Here is a 12593-nt window from a genome sequence, read left to right on the forward strand (position 1 = left end):
CAGTTTCACAAAAAAAGATTATATATACTTCTTTACCCTGTGGAAACAAATTTACTACGAAAACACAAAAACTTCATAAGTAACCGTCAGAACGAAAATCATTTCTTATTCCATTCTTGCATTTTTACACAACCCTTCACCCACCTGGGGAACATTTCCAGAAATTAAGTCTTCCTTGAGCAACAGAGCAGTTCTTCTGAGAAAATAAACCCCAAACCAAAGTGGGGGTGGGGTGGGGGACATCCCAAACATACAAACTACAAAATAAATAAGAATTATAAAGTTTTTTTTTTTTAAAAGTAACCTTAACAATTATCAAACTAGTAAGTTCTGCCTTATCACATAGACTCTCTATACAACATAACCCTAAAACTTTATTACTATGAGGTATTTGGAGGAATTGGTAAAAGTGATGCACGGCCTGCCTGGGGAAGGGACTCGGTGAAGCTGGGGGGAGCTTTGAGAGGGATGGAGGAGGAGGAGCTTTGGTTTATCAGCAAGAAATTGGGAGAAAAAAGTCATCCTTTGGTATCAAAGAAAGTTTCATTGCATGGTTGCATGGAAAAAGCACCACGGTGATTAATTATTCCTTTTTTTTTTTTTTTTTTCATTAGTGGCCTTTCTAAGAGGCTGAGGTATTCAGAGTATAAGGTGAGAGAGGTCAACAGCGGTTTAACACTTTGGTTCAAGCAAGGCACTCGTCCTAGGAGTTTACAAAGTTTGCAACATGTTTGCCTAGAGATTTACAAGTAGAACTAGCAGTAGTAAGAGCAGTATTTCCTAATGTTGTTGTTGTCATTATCGTATCATCATTATTAAGAATGAAGACAAGTTTACACACTGAGTGAAGAGGGAGGCGGGGAGAGGAGGTTGGGGGAGGGGCGGAGTTCCCTCTGCAGACCAAGGCCGTGCACGAAAATATCTTTGGTATTCTTTGGTATCATCAATGTGATTAAAATCACCAATGGAAATCGAGTGAGGTAGCGTCTTTGGTTCACACTATAAATAGTAGATCTTTACACAATTTTATTTTTTTTTTACACGTGGAAGTAGCTATTTCTTACCTTCTGCTTCTTTGTCCTTACTATTTAGTAAATAGTTACCAAATGTACTGTAAAGCTAACCACACCACAAGAATAATCCAGAAGGCCAATCGAGTCTCAAAACAGCCTCTGGTGTTTGAATGCACCCTAAACGACTAGATAGGAAAGGGAGAAGTGCTTTCTCTTTGTTTGCTAAATGCATAGTTTTCATCCTTTATGTACAAAGAAGGGAGGCCCTTTCTTAGGGAAAATGTCTTTATAGCTCGTGTGAAAATGTCCTAGGACTCTTTGGTATAGCAAAGTCTGCATTTAACCTGCAAAAACCGGTCGTTCACCTGGGGTAGCAATGGGAGTGGCATGAATCTGAAAGTAATATAGAGCTTTACTTTTTTTTTCCTGGAAAACTAATTATACTTTTGGGGGGTAGAGTGAGTGACATGTTCAGTTGGAACTTCTAAATTTCCCCACACATTTTCTTTGGTTTTTTTTCTTTTGGAGGGGGTGGGTCATCTATTCGAGCTGTATCCAGAAACTGGAGTACTCAGTGCTTGACAAAAAGAATTCTTTTACCTGAACATTTACTGATGTCTGGGCTCTTGGGGTGTCTGGACATCGTAATTCCCACTCTTTCTCTTGGCCCTTTTTCAGGGAAGCTTCTAGTCATGAGAGGACCTGAATGATTTATGGCCAAAAACAGTCTAACTTCCATTCCGCAAAAAAAACAAACAAACAAAAAAAAACAACCCAAAACATTGTATTTGAAATACAGTTTTGGAATAAACATGCATACAAAGAAAAGAGTGAGATATCTTTTTAGGTGATTTCACTAAAGGACTGAGAAATGATGGGCGAAAAAACAGCACTGCTGAGTGTGGTAGGTGAAGACATCTGAGACGTAAATTAACACCAGACTAAACAGGAATGGAAGCATTTTCTGTGTGCCAAGTCAGAAGCAAGAAGGAATCAGTCATACATGATGTAATACATGTATTGCTTGTGAGAAGCTGAGTTCATCCATTAGGATTTCTAAAAAGCAAAGGTTGTGAGTATGCCTAAATAGTCAAGTAAAAAAACTGCTTTTCAGGCTCTGATTTGTGCATCTGTTTATGAGAAAATATATCTCTAGGCCCTGAAATTGCATAATGGGTGCAAATTCAATGCTGGTATGAAAATTATCTTTGGTGTTAGCAAATAGGATCACTGGTTATTAAAAAAAAAATTATGGGGAAATCCACGGCCATCCAGTGTGGTTAGGACTTCATGCTTTCACTGCTCGGGGCATGGGCTCGATCCCTAGCTGAGGAACTAAGATCCCGAATGCCATGAGGCTTGGCCAAACAAAACAAAATATTGTGGTGGGAATATTAAAAGTGTAGCAATATTCCTTGAGACTGTGTCTACACAGTACCAAAATAATTGGTTGAAAATGTAACCAACTAATCTGAGTGGGTAACATAGGGAAAATAAAGCAAAAGACATGGTTGTCTGAATTCAACTTTTGTTTTTCCTGGGGTATTGAATGTGGTAAGGTTGTGTGTAGACACAGCTTGAATTTCCCTGCATTTAAAATTCTCATGTTTTAAATAAAAAGGCTTTCTTCACTCTTAAGTGATAAATATATTGTATTGTATTGTATTGCCCCCCTCTTTTTCTGGAGAGAGAAAATAATGTTCATCAGTTTTTTCTTTTTCACTTATGTCATTAACAAGATTATATTTTTAGCAAATCTGAGAGGATGGCCATTTAAATGGTTTCTTTTAATAGTTGAACTATAATTGTGCCATATTTAGAAGGGGAAACTTAAAGATGGAATTTGGGGTGAGATTGAAAAAAAGACAAAGACAAAATGTGTCAAGGGAAATGCACGGTTTCATCCAAGTGGGAGTATGCCTTGGTTTTCTTTTCTCATCCCACAGCAGACATGAAGGAGACACAGATGGCTTGTGGGTTCATCTCTCCAGTTGCCTGCCTCTTCTAGACCTGGACAAGATGCTCATATTTGATCCTAAGGAGTTAGGTTTTGTGTCAAAATGGTTCAATTTTTAATTTAGCATTTAAATGAGTCTCAATAAATAGCTTATTATTGAAATAATATTTAATTTTATATTTCTAGTTAGGTGTGGTGATTATGAGTACCCAATTCTGTAACCTACTAGTACAAAAGGTATCCACTTACATGGTTACAGTTCAGCTGATCCCAAGAGAATTTTCTGGGAACCAAGTGATTCACTTGGGTACTACTAGAACAACTATATTACCTTGTACTTTTTTTTTTTTTTCTTTTTTTGCCTTGATTTCTATAGCCCTGGTTTAAATGATTTGGAAAAATAGAGATTTAAAATTTTGTATTTGGAAAATTTTCAGGTCTAGTTTTTAACCTGTCCCTGTTAGAGAGTGGAATCTATGTTATAAAATTTCTAGCTTAATACGGTAGCAAGAAAGAATGTAGTATGTTTTGGAGGCTATGCTTAGTGAAATAGATAGCTTAATACCTATGGAACCCAAGGTCTTACCTTCCACTAGAATTCTTGCTTTCTCTATGCAGTTCCACAATTTCTTGGTTGCACCTGTTATTTTTATTGGTGTCCAAGTTACAAAATGTCATATTGGCAATCAAATCAGCTTGATTATATTTTTAGGATATAATGAACTGGATAGTTCATTTTAATAATAATGTTGGTTGGCTTATTCTGTGTGTTTGTAAAGTATTTTAAATAGATATTTGGTGTCAAATGCATAAGGCAAATTTTAGTCAAATTTACCTAAGTATGGGGTGCTTCGTTCAGTGGCATTTTACCAAAAAGAATGACTTTGAAAAAATTTTCTAGTTTAGCTACCTGTCCTGTTAAATTTAGTTATCTAAGTTTACAAATGGGTCCTACTTTGGAAGAATCAGCTATGAACAGAGCACGGAGTCATGTCTATATGTTTATTTAAGTGACATTTATAGATCCCGAAAGGGAATGTGCCATCTGGATGTACGTGTATACTGCGTTGACCTCTCTGTTATGATATAAATTGCTTCCCTGAAGCTACATTCTTTCTTGCCAGTTCTGAAAACTAATATTTCAAATGCTTCAAGAGTCATAAATAATAGTCATGATTCTACATGGTATGTGTATTACAGCTAGATCAGTTCATACGTATAACTTTACATAGTATCTTGTGTAAAAATAGCTTTGGTTATTAAAATCATTGCAATAAAATACCTGCACTATAATATTAAGTGTGTTCTTTGGTACCTAGGTGATTTTCTTTCTTTAATGGATGGACTCTTGTTTCATTTCTTAAAAAATATCTGAACATTCCTTAACAAACAAAGAGAATGCACTGGTTTAGGTGTCATTCAAATTTCTTTGCTGGGTTTGAATCTGCGTTTAGGTTGTGGGCCTGGCAGGTTCAAACGCCAGGCTAGTTGAGCAAAATCAAGCTCCTAATCCCATGAACTCAGACAACCCCACACTATGTTGGTTGCGCTCCTACAGCACAACCCTTCCTGAAGACCAGCCCTGCCTAAGTCCCTAACCACTGGTGGTGGTAGTGGTGGTGTGCATGTGTACGTGTGGGTGTATTCACGCACACACCCACACACAGTACTGAGACACCATACACCTTCATGGCGCGGCGGAGTGGATGAGAAAGTCTGATCTTAAAGGTGTCCACTCGATGGCTCAAAATCACTATGCTCCAAACCACAAGACAGCCAAGCACAGCGAGAATGATCATGGACTGAAGCTGTGAGATCCAGTGGTGCCTTCCCGCTCATAATTTTTCTTGCTAAGTTGTCACCCGGCTGAAGTGTGTGTCTCCGAACAAAGTCAGAATGCAGGTGAGCTATGTCTTTGGTTTCTTTGGACTATAAATAACACTTTTTTTTTCTTCAAATATTTCTAAGTATAAACCTGCTATCTTGAGGTCCTGGTCTTTAAAAATTTTTTCTTTTTATTTAAAGCTTTTCCACCGAGGTTTCAGTTCGTGGTTATTCTTTCATGCTTTGGTACAAGTGCTTGATGAAGAAGATGAGTTGCCTGAATTGGAGCCACCCTCGTCCTGCCATTTGTCCAGACTCCTCCTCCTCGCATTCATGAAGAAGTTGCTGACGGTGCTCAGCTCCAACCCCAGCTGCTGGGAAATGGTGATTTGCAATTCTTTGGATGGACGTTTATTTTCCTTGAATATTGCGTGTAGAGTTCGACGCTGGACATCTGTGAAGACCAACCTGGGCTTTTTGGGTGTGTTGCCTCTATCCTTCCCGTGTTCTTGCTCTTTCCTTTTGCATGCTGCAAAGAGACACAGAGGCTGTTAGAACAGACCGGCTGGGAGACTTGAGAGTAGAAAGGCCCAGCCCATCCAATCTGTTAGGCATTCCTCATGGCCACTTTCTATCTGCTGACCTCTGGTTTTAGCACCATCGTGGGCTGGGAGGGAAGTGTAACAAAGGCATGGAGAAGAGGAGGAGATAGAGTTTTGTGAGTAGTGGGCATGGGTCCTGGCTTTGACAAGTATCTGTGTTTTGTTGGTGGTAAATCAATTAACGGAGTATGGACCTTGATTCCTCATCTGTGGAATATTGGGTTTTAGATAAATGAACTTTTTTTTTTTTTATCACTATCTGTAAAGTAGATATAAGAACATCTACCTTACTGGGTTGTGGTAAGAATATGTGAAATAGTATGTAAAAGTTAATGTTAACTAGATGGCTTCACAAACACAAAGTCTTATCACCTAGAAGTGGGTTGCCCTCAAAGGATTTACAGTCTGCTGCTAGTGGAATACTAAGAACCTAATTCGGGTCTAAAAGCCAAATAAAAAGGAATTGCATTTGTTCCCCTTCTGATTGTTTTTGTTTCCTAGGAAACAAACTAGGAAAGAGTTGTTATGTAAGAAAACTCCGTAAAGAGTGTCCTCCCATGCCCTTCAATCAGTTTTCCACTGATTCTTTGGTGGGATCAGGACTTGGGGAGCAGGGATGAAGTGCACTTCGTCACCACTGGGGCTGAACTGTGACATTAGCCATGCTCACCTTTGGGGTGTCCCTGTGCCTCCTTTTTGTTCTTCACGAGAGTCTTGCTGTTGGAGTTGCCCTCTTCCCTCGCCTCATCTCCCACTGAGAAGGCCCATTTCCTGCCCATGCTCATACAGGCAGCTCCTGTATCATGAAGCTGACTCTTGGCTGCTACAGCTATTCTGGTGCATCATCCCGATGTGGTCCTCAGGTCCCCAGGGTTTGCTGCTGGATAGGGGTCTCCTCACCTCAGATGACATACTCCTCTTTCTCAGCTAACTTGGCTCACTGGCTTCCACCTGCCAAAGGGGCACTGAATTGCTAACGATGCCCTCCCCTTCCTCTCCCACCCACCTCCCCCATCAATGAATCCCCGCAGTCATCCCCACATAACCATGCAACTGAAGTAAAAACAGTGCTCTCTGGCTATGCTAATTCACCTTTAAGACAAGGCTCCGGTGCTGTAATCCCAGTCAGTTTCCGGCCCCTTGCTGCACCTCCTCCCCCTTCCTGCCACCTCCGCCACCCAGCTGCCGCCCCCTCAGGGTAGAGGTTCCGGAGCAGCCTCTTTATCTTCACAGCTGGCTACTACACACTGTAAGGTGTACACTCCCACCACAGCAAAAGGCAGACAGGGCATCTTCCCGGTGGAGATGGGCCTGCCACTCTTTCATGTCGCTGTAGCCGGCTGCCCTACCTACTGCTGTCTCCTGCTCCCTCCCCTGTCTTCTTGTACTCCAGGTTCACCACCTCTGGCTAGGTGCAGCCTCTGTGCTCTTCCCAGTTAGCTCTACCCTTCAGCCTGCCCCTACCTTTTGTACCCTGCTGTTCCACAAGGTGGATTCCACTAAAGCTTTAGGTATCCATTTAGCACAAATCAGTTGAAAAGCTATTGGGTACAGGTTGAAAAAGCCTCCAGTCTTCAGAGTGCAATCTAGGAGTCTCCAAGTTTTTTTTTTTTTTAATTATGTGCTATTTAGTAAAGAATGCTTTGAGTATTACATTCCCTTATATTATCTCTTTATACATGATATGCATGTGTTACTATGCAACTGTGTTACAGACATTATAAAGCAAATACAATATAGAATATATTTCTATAAAATATAGAAAATTTTAAAGGGGTAAAATAACATAAATAGATATAGAAATTCTCTTTTACAGTTGCATCAGCTTACTCAGGCCCCAGAGTGAATTTGCCTCACTCCAGGGACCACAGGTCCAATATATTAGGAAATATAAGAACAAGAATTTCCGAATGGACATGAGGGATTGTAGTTTAGTTGCTAAGTCATGTCTGACTCTTTTGCGACCCCATGGACTGTAGCCCACCAGGCTCCTCTGTCCATGGGATTTCCCAGGCAAGAATACTAGAGCGGGTTGCCATTTCTTACTCCAGGGGATCTTCCATACCGAGGGACTGAACCCATGCCTCCTGCATTGGCAGGCAGATTCTTTACCACTGAGCCACCTGGGAAGCCTGGACACGATGGGAGGCCTCTCTTTTATGTCCTCGGTTATTAAAGAGAGATTTTAGGCAAGTCAGGCCTTCTGGTACCTTTCATAACACATTCCATAGATCACTGGCTATGTCCTTTGCCCACCATGACAGAAAGCATCTACATAATGGGAAAGATTTATTGAACACCCAACTCCCTCAGAGCACTGAGCTGTGTATACTGGACTGAGAGAGCCCTCCTCCCAGGGACCCACAGCCTTCACTGGACAACCAGATTACGTCCCTGAAAAAATAAGCTGACTAAAGTCAAGTCTAGTTAGTTTGTGTCAACCCAGGTAGACACAGCTTTACATGATACTGATGCACATGGCTGGTTGATTCATTCACTTACATTAAAAGATGAATATAACACAAGCCTTCCTCTTAAGGAAGTCAACCTAATGGTTATGTAACCTAATAACTGCAGGAGTATGACAAGAGCCTACAGGATATTGTCTCTGCTTGAGGATATTAAAGAACGCATCACACAAGGATACTTACGCTAGGCCCTAAAGGATGAATAGGAGTTTGCTGGTGAGAAAAGTGGGGAAAACTCATTCCCAGCAGGGGGAGCAGCGCTCGTGAAGGATTGATAAGTGTTAGTAGATTGGTGGTCGGAGAAGGCAATGGCAAGCCACTCCAGTACTCTTGCCTAGAAAATCCCATGGATGGAGGAGCCTGGTGGGCTGCAGTCCATGGGGTCGCTAAGGGTCAGACATGACTGAGCGACTTCACTTTCACTTTTCACTTTCACACACTGGAGAAGGAAATGGCAACCCACTCCAGTGTTCTTGCCTGGAGAATCCCAGGGACGGGGGAGCCCAACACAGAGTTGGACACGACTGAAGTGACTTAGCAGCAGATTGGTGGTGGAGCAAGACTGCATGCAAGGAAGAAAGCTGTAGGGGACAAGGCTTCACAGATAGACCGAGATCAGATATTAATTATCTCGCAGGTAAGGTTTTGCGTAAGGGTGCTATGTGATTGAATTTTAGTTTAGAAAAACCCCTCTGGCAGTGTTGTGGAGGGTGAGGTGGAAAGCAGCAATTCAGGACATGTATGCTGACATGTGCTACTTTGACCTCCTTTAGGACACTCATTCTTGCACCTGTTGGAAGAAGCTGGTGACTCTCAGCTGAGGTCCATGCTGGGAACTGCCCTTGGCCAAAGGTTATGCCATCCCAGAGAGAGGCTGGGGGGCTAGACACATCCAGTGGGGGATTGGGGAACTAGGGGATGGGAGTATGAAGTCAGAGGTTGAAGACAGTGGAATGAATTGGTTTAAGGCTCCCCCACACCAATCCCTTGCATCTAGTAGGGACAACTTTGAAGCATTATCCAGCTCCAGAGTACCCTGTAGGATGGGTTGAGGCTATTTTTGCAACTTCATTATCGTTCAACTCCATCTGCCTGGTCTTACTTCCTCCACGCCCTTCCCTACTCGAAAAGGGTTAATCTCCATAGCCCTCTTTCTTCATGAAAGTCTCAGAGTCTGTGTCTCAGAAATCATGGCCTAAGACAGAAGCCAACTAGAAAATCAGTGTAATGAGGACCCCAAGATAGAAAATGGCAGTTGAAGATGGGAAATAGGAAGCAAATTTAAGAGCTTCTTGGAAGGGAGAACCAAGAGGAATTAGTAACAACAACCCTGCTGGGAGGATGGAGTTCAGAACATCTCCCAGGCTTCTGATTGGATGGTAGTAAGGGGGCCATGAGGAATGCAGATGGAGAAATGAGTTTTATGAGAGCAGCTGTCACTTCTATGAGGGACAAATCCATCTGAAGTGCATGTTGGACATCCTGTTAAAGATCTCCAAAAGGTGGGTGTCCAGCAGATGGCAGAATACATGGGGCCTGGAGCTCAGGGGAGAGATCTGCGTTAGGAATACAGACTGGGAGTCGTTAGGGCTCTAGACACCTCCCTGTGCAGAGGCTGGAGTGGCCGAGTAAGAAAGTAGAGAGCTCTGTAGAGTGAAGAGTGGACTAAATTACACAGAACACACACCTATGTAAAAATAAATAACTGAGCATCGGGTGCAGACTCTACTTATTTGTCATTCAAAAGGCAGAACTGAGGGAAATCACAAAGAGATAGCTATTTTCAACCTAACTAGGGTAACTGAGGGCTTTCCAGGTGGCGCTAGTGGTAGAGAACACACCTGCCAATGCAGGAGATAGAAGAGACTTGGGTTTGATCCCTGGGTCTGGAGGATCCCCTGCAGGAGAGCATGGCAACCCTCTCCAGAATTTTTGCCTGCAGAATTCCCATGGACAGAGGAGCCTGGCAGGCTAGGTCCATAGGGTCACACAGAGCCGGACACAACTGAAGCGACTTAGCATGCACACACACAGGGTAACTGAATGACTTAAGTGTAGTCCTTAGCACTTGGAAGGACTTGGCTGAAGCTACTCCAGAGCACCCTTTCCCAAATGGCATCAGAAGCATGATATTGTCTCAAACACAAGTTACTTGAAAAGATGGTTTGTAGGCCAAGTACTTTCAGAAAAACCTACTAATACCTAGCCTCTTCCTCAAAATGCATAATATGTGTTTAGCACATATAATTATGTTTCTCAAATTTATTTAATTCCAGAACTCTGTTTGGTAGAGACTGTCTATGTCTTATACAATACTAATTCTGGGGAAATGAAGTTTGGAAGTTCCTTCCCTGAGCTTTCAAGAGTTGCAAATGTCACTAAGTCAGAACCTGGAAAGTGGGATTCTCCTGGGGCAAGGAGCCTGGCCAACTCATTCTGTCTCTCCAGGGTAGGCTGCCATAGTGCTTGGCTGTAAGGGGAGCTCAGTACTCATATGGGTACCGGATGGGGTGACTATGATTAAATGTGTGTGGTTATATCTGGAAAGAGCTTTGTACAGAAGTTGGAGTGGCCGAATAAGAAAGTAAAGATATCTATAGAGTGAAGAGTGGACTAAAGCTTGTTGAAGGTCATTGTGTAACCTCAATGAGGTGCCCAGGAGAAGCAGCCCACAGAAACAAAATCGTGCTTCTAGAAGCTTGTATAGAATTATAGTTGTGAGACCTGCTAAGAGAATATAAATGAGAGCAATGTTTTGGCATTTCCGTGGAACTCATGTCAGGGTACATGTCATTGTTGTTGATTAGCAGCTCAGTTGTGTCTGACTCTTTTGTGACCCTATGGACTGTAGCCTGCCAGGCTCCTCTGTCTATGGGATTTCCCAGGCAAGAATACTGGAGTGGGTTGCCATTTTCTTCTCCAGGGTATCTTTCTGACCCAGGGATCAAACCTGCATCTCCTGCGTTGGCAGGTGGATTCTTTACCACTGAGCCAGCAGGGGAGCCCCATAGATTACCTAATATAAGGTTGAAAACCAGCAACTGGTCCATAAAAGTGTGCAGTGGACAAAGAGAGATAATGAGAAAATGGGAATAAAGTCTGACAATAGGAACCACTGCTTAGCAACAGTATTGCATGTGTTTTATGGGAAAATTATATTTTTGTGTGAGTATATCAGTTCAGTTCAGTTGCTCAGTCGTGTCCGACTCTCCACGACCCCATGAATCACAGAATGCTAGGCCTCCCTGTCCATCACCAACTCCCGGAGTTCACTCAAACTCATGTCCATCGAGTCGGTGACACCATCCAGCTATCTCATTCTCTGTCATCCCCTTCTCCTCCTGCCCCCAATCCTTCCCAGCATCAGAGTCTTTTCCAGTGAGTCAACTCGTTGCGTGAGGTGGCCAAAGTATTGGAGTTTCAGCTTTAAAAATATAGTAGTTATCACAGAACTGGACTAAAAGGAAGAGATTCCTATTACATGCAAAAGGCAGTACTGAAGAGGAAGAACACTCATCCTAAGTCACCTCCATGAAGGTTTGCAGGATGCAGTGGCCAAGTGTAATGGGGCTGTCTCAGGTGACTTTGATCTTCTCTGGGAGCCAGGTTACCTACAGTCAGTACTGTGTGCGAGACAGAACCAGGTGTGGAAGATAGTAAAAGGCAGAGAATGATTTTGTGTATCACAAGAATAAAAGATTATAAAGACCTGGTTTTTTAAAGGCAATGCATGAGGATGTGGGCAAAGGACAAGCTTTCATCTCAGGCATGCCTGGGGCCTATGCTTTGCCAGAGTTGGCAGGAGAGAACCAAGGGTATTTCAAGAAATATGAATTCTGAAAGATGTTGAAAGGCATTCCATGAACAATGAGTTTTGAGGTCAGGCAGTTTGGGAAATGCTGAGTTAATGATTAAGCAAGCTTCTTTAATGCAGGACTTCTCAGAGCCTTTAATATGCTAATATGCACTGATGCTTTCTAGCTTATGGGGTCTCTCAAACTTATTTGATTAAGCAACTCTTTACTCAGAGATTCTCTCAGGAATGGTGTTGCTTAGAACCATGTCTCTCAAAATCTGGTTGCCAGACCCATGCTGGTCTGTAAACTGTTACTGACCTGTAGCAAGATCAGAAAATTGAGAATAAATAATGAGAAAGTTTTATGGTAGTTTGACACTGCTTCAACATTCTGTGATTATTGTTCTAGTAATACATTTTTTATTGTATTATCAAAACTATTGGTCCAGAACATATGGAAATTAGAGACAAACTTCACTATACAGAGTTGAAGAAGCCCTGTCTTAGAACATACTTTATAAAACATGGTATACAGTAACATCCTAGAATCAGCTGTCACCCAAGCATTTGTGTGTCAACATATCCATTCTCCTGATATAATGACACAAAGGACTTTGCAACATCTAAACTGCTGATTGAGTGGTGCAAAAGTCTGCCAAGAATTTGTTTGGGAATAAGTAGGCACATTGCTGTACACCTGAAAATAACACAATATTGTAAATCAACTATAGTGTAATTTAACAATTACAACAAAAAAAGATCTGTTGTGCCATATTAAAAAATATACATAGGCACAGACATGTGGGCTTGAGAGACATTTATAAAGCCAGACAGAACTATAATACAACTTCTTAAATGAACCTGAGCTCACAGGACACAGGCTTAAGTCCCAGCTCTGTGGCCACTGGTAGATATGTGATCTTGGGCAAGTTA

The 12593-nt window shown here is 42.0% G+C and overlaps 1 protein-coding gene across 1 annotated transcript in view; it reads right to left on the bottom strand.

Annotated features, from left to right (window-relative positions):
* Positions 1–5030: 5030 nt before the first annotated feature.
* Positions 5031–12593, bottom strand: part of ONECUT1 (one cut homeobox 1) — a 31769-nt gene continuing 24206 nt past the window's right edge. The window contains exon 2 of the mRNA XM_055437060.2: positions 5031–5323. Coding sequence (XP_055293035.2) covers positions 5031–5323 — 293 coding nt within the window. The remainder of the gene's footprint in view (positions 5324–12593) is intronic.

The sequence above is a fragment of the Moschus berezovskii genome, chromosome 9, assembly GCF_049115385.1.
Source record: "Moschus berezovskii isolate FMDL1 chromosome 9, NW_MosBer_1.0, whole genome shotgun sequence".
Lineage (NCBI taxonomy): Eukaryota > Metazoa > Chordata > Mammalia > Artiodactyla > Moschidae > Moschus > Moschus berezovskii.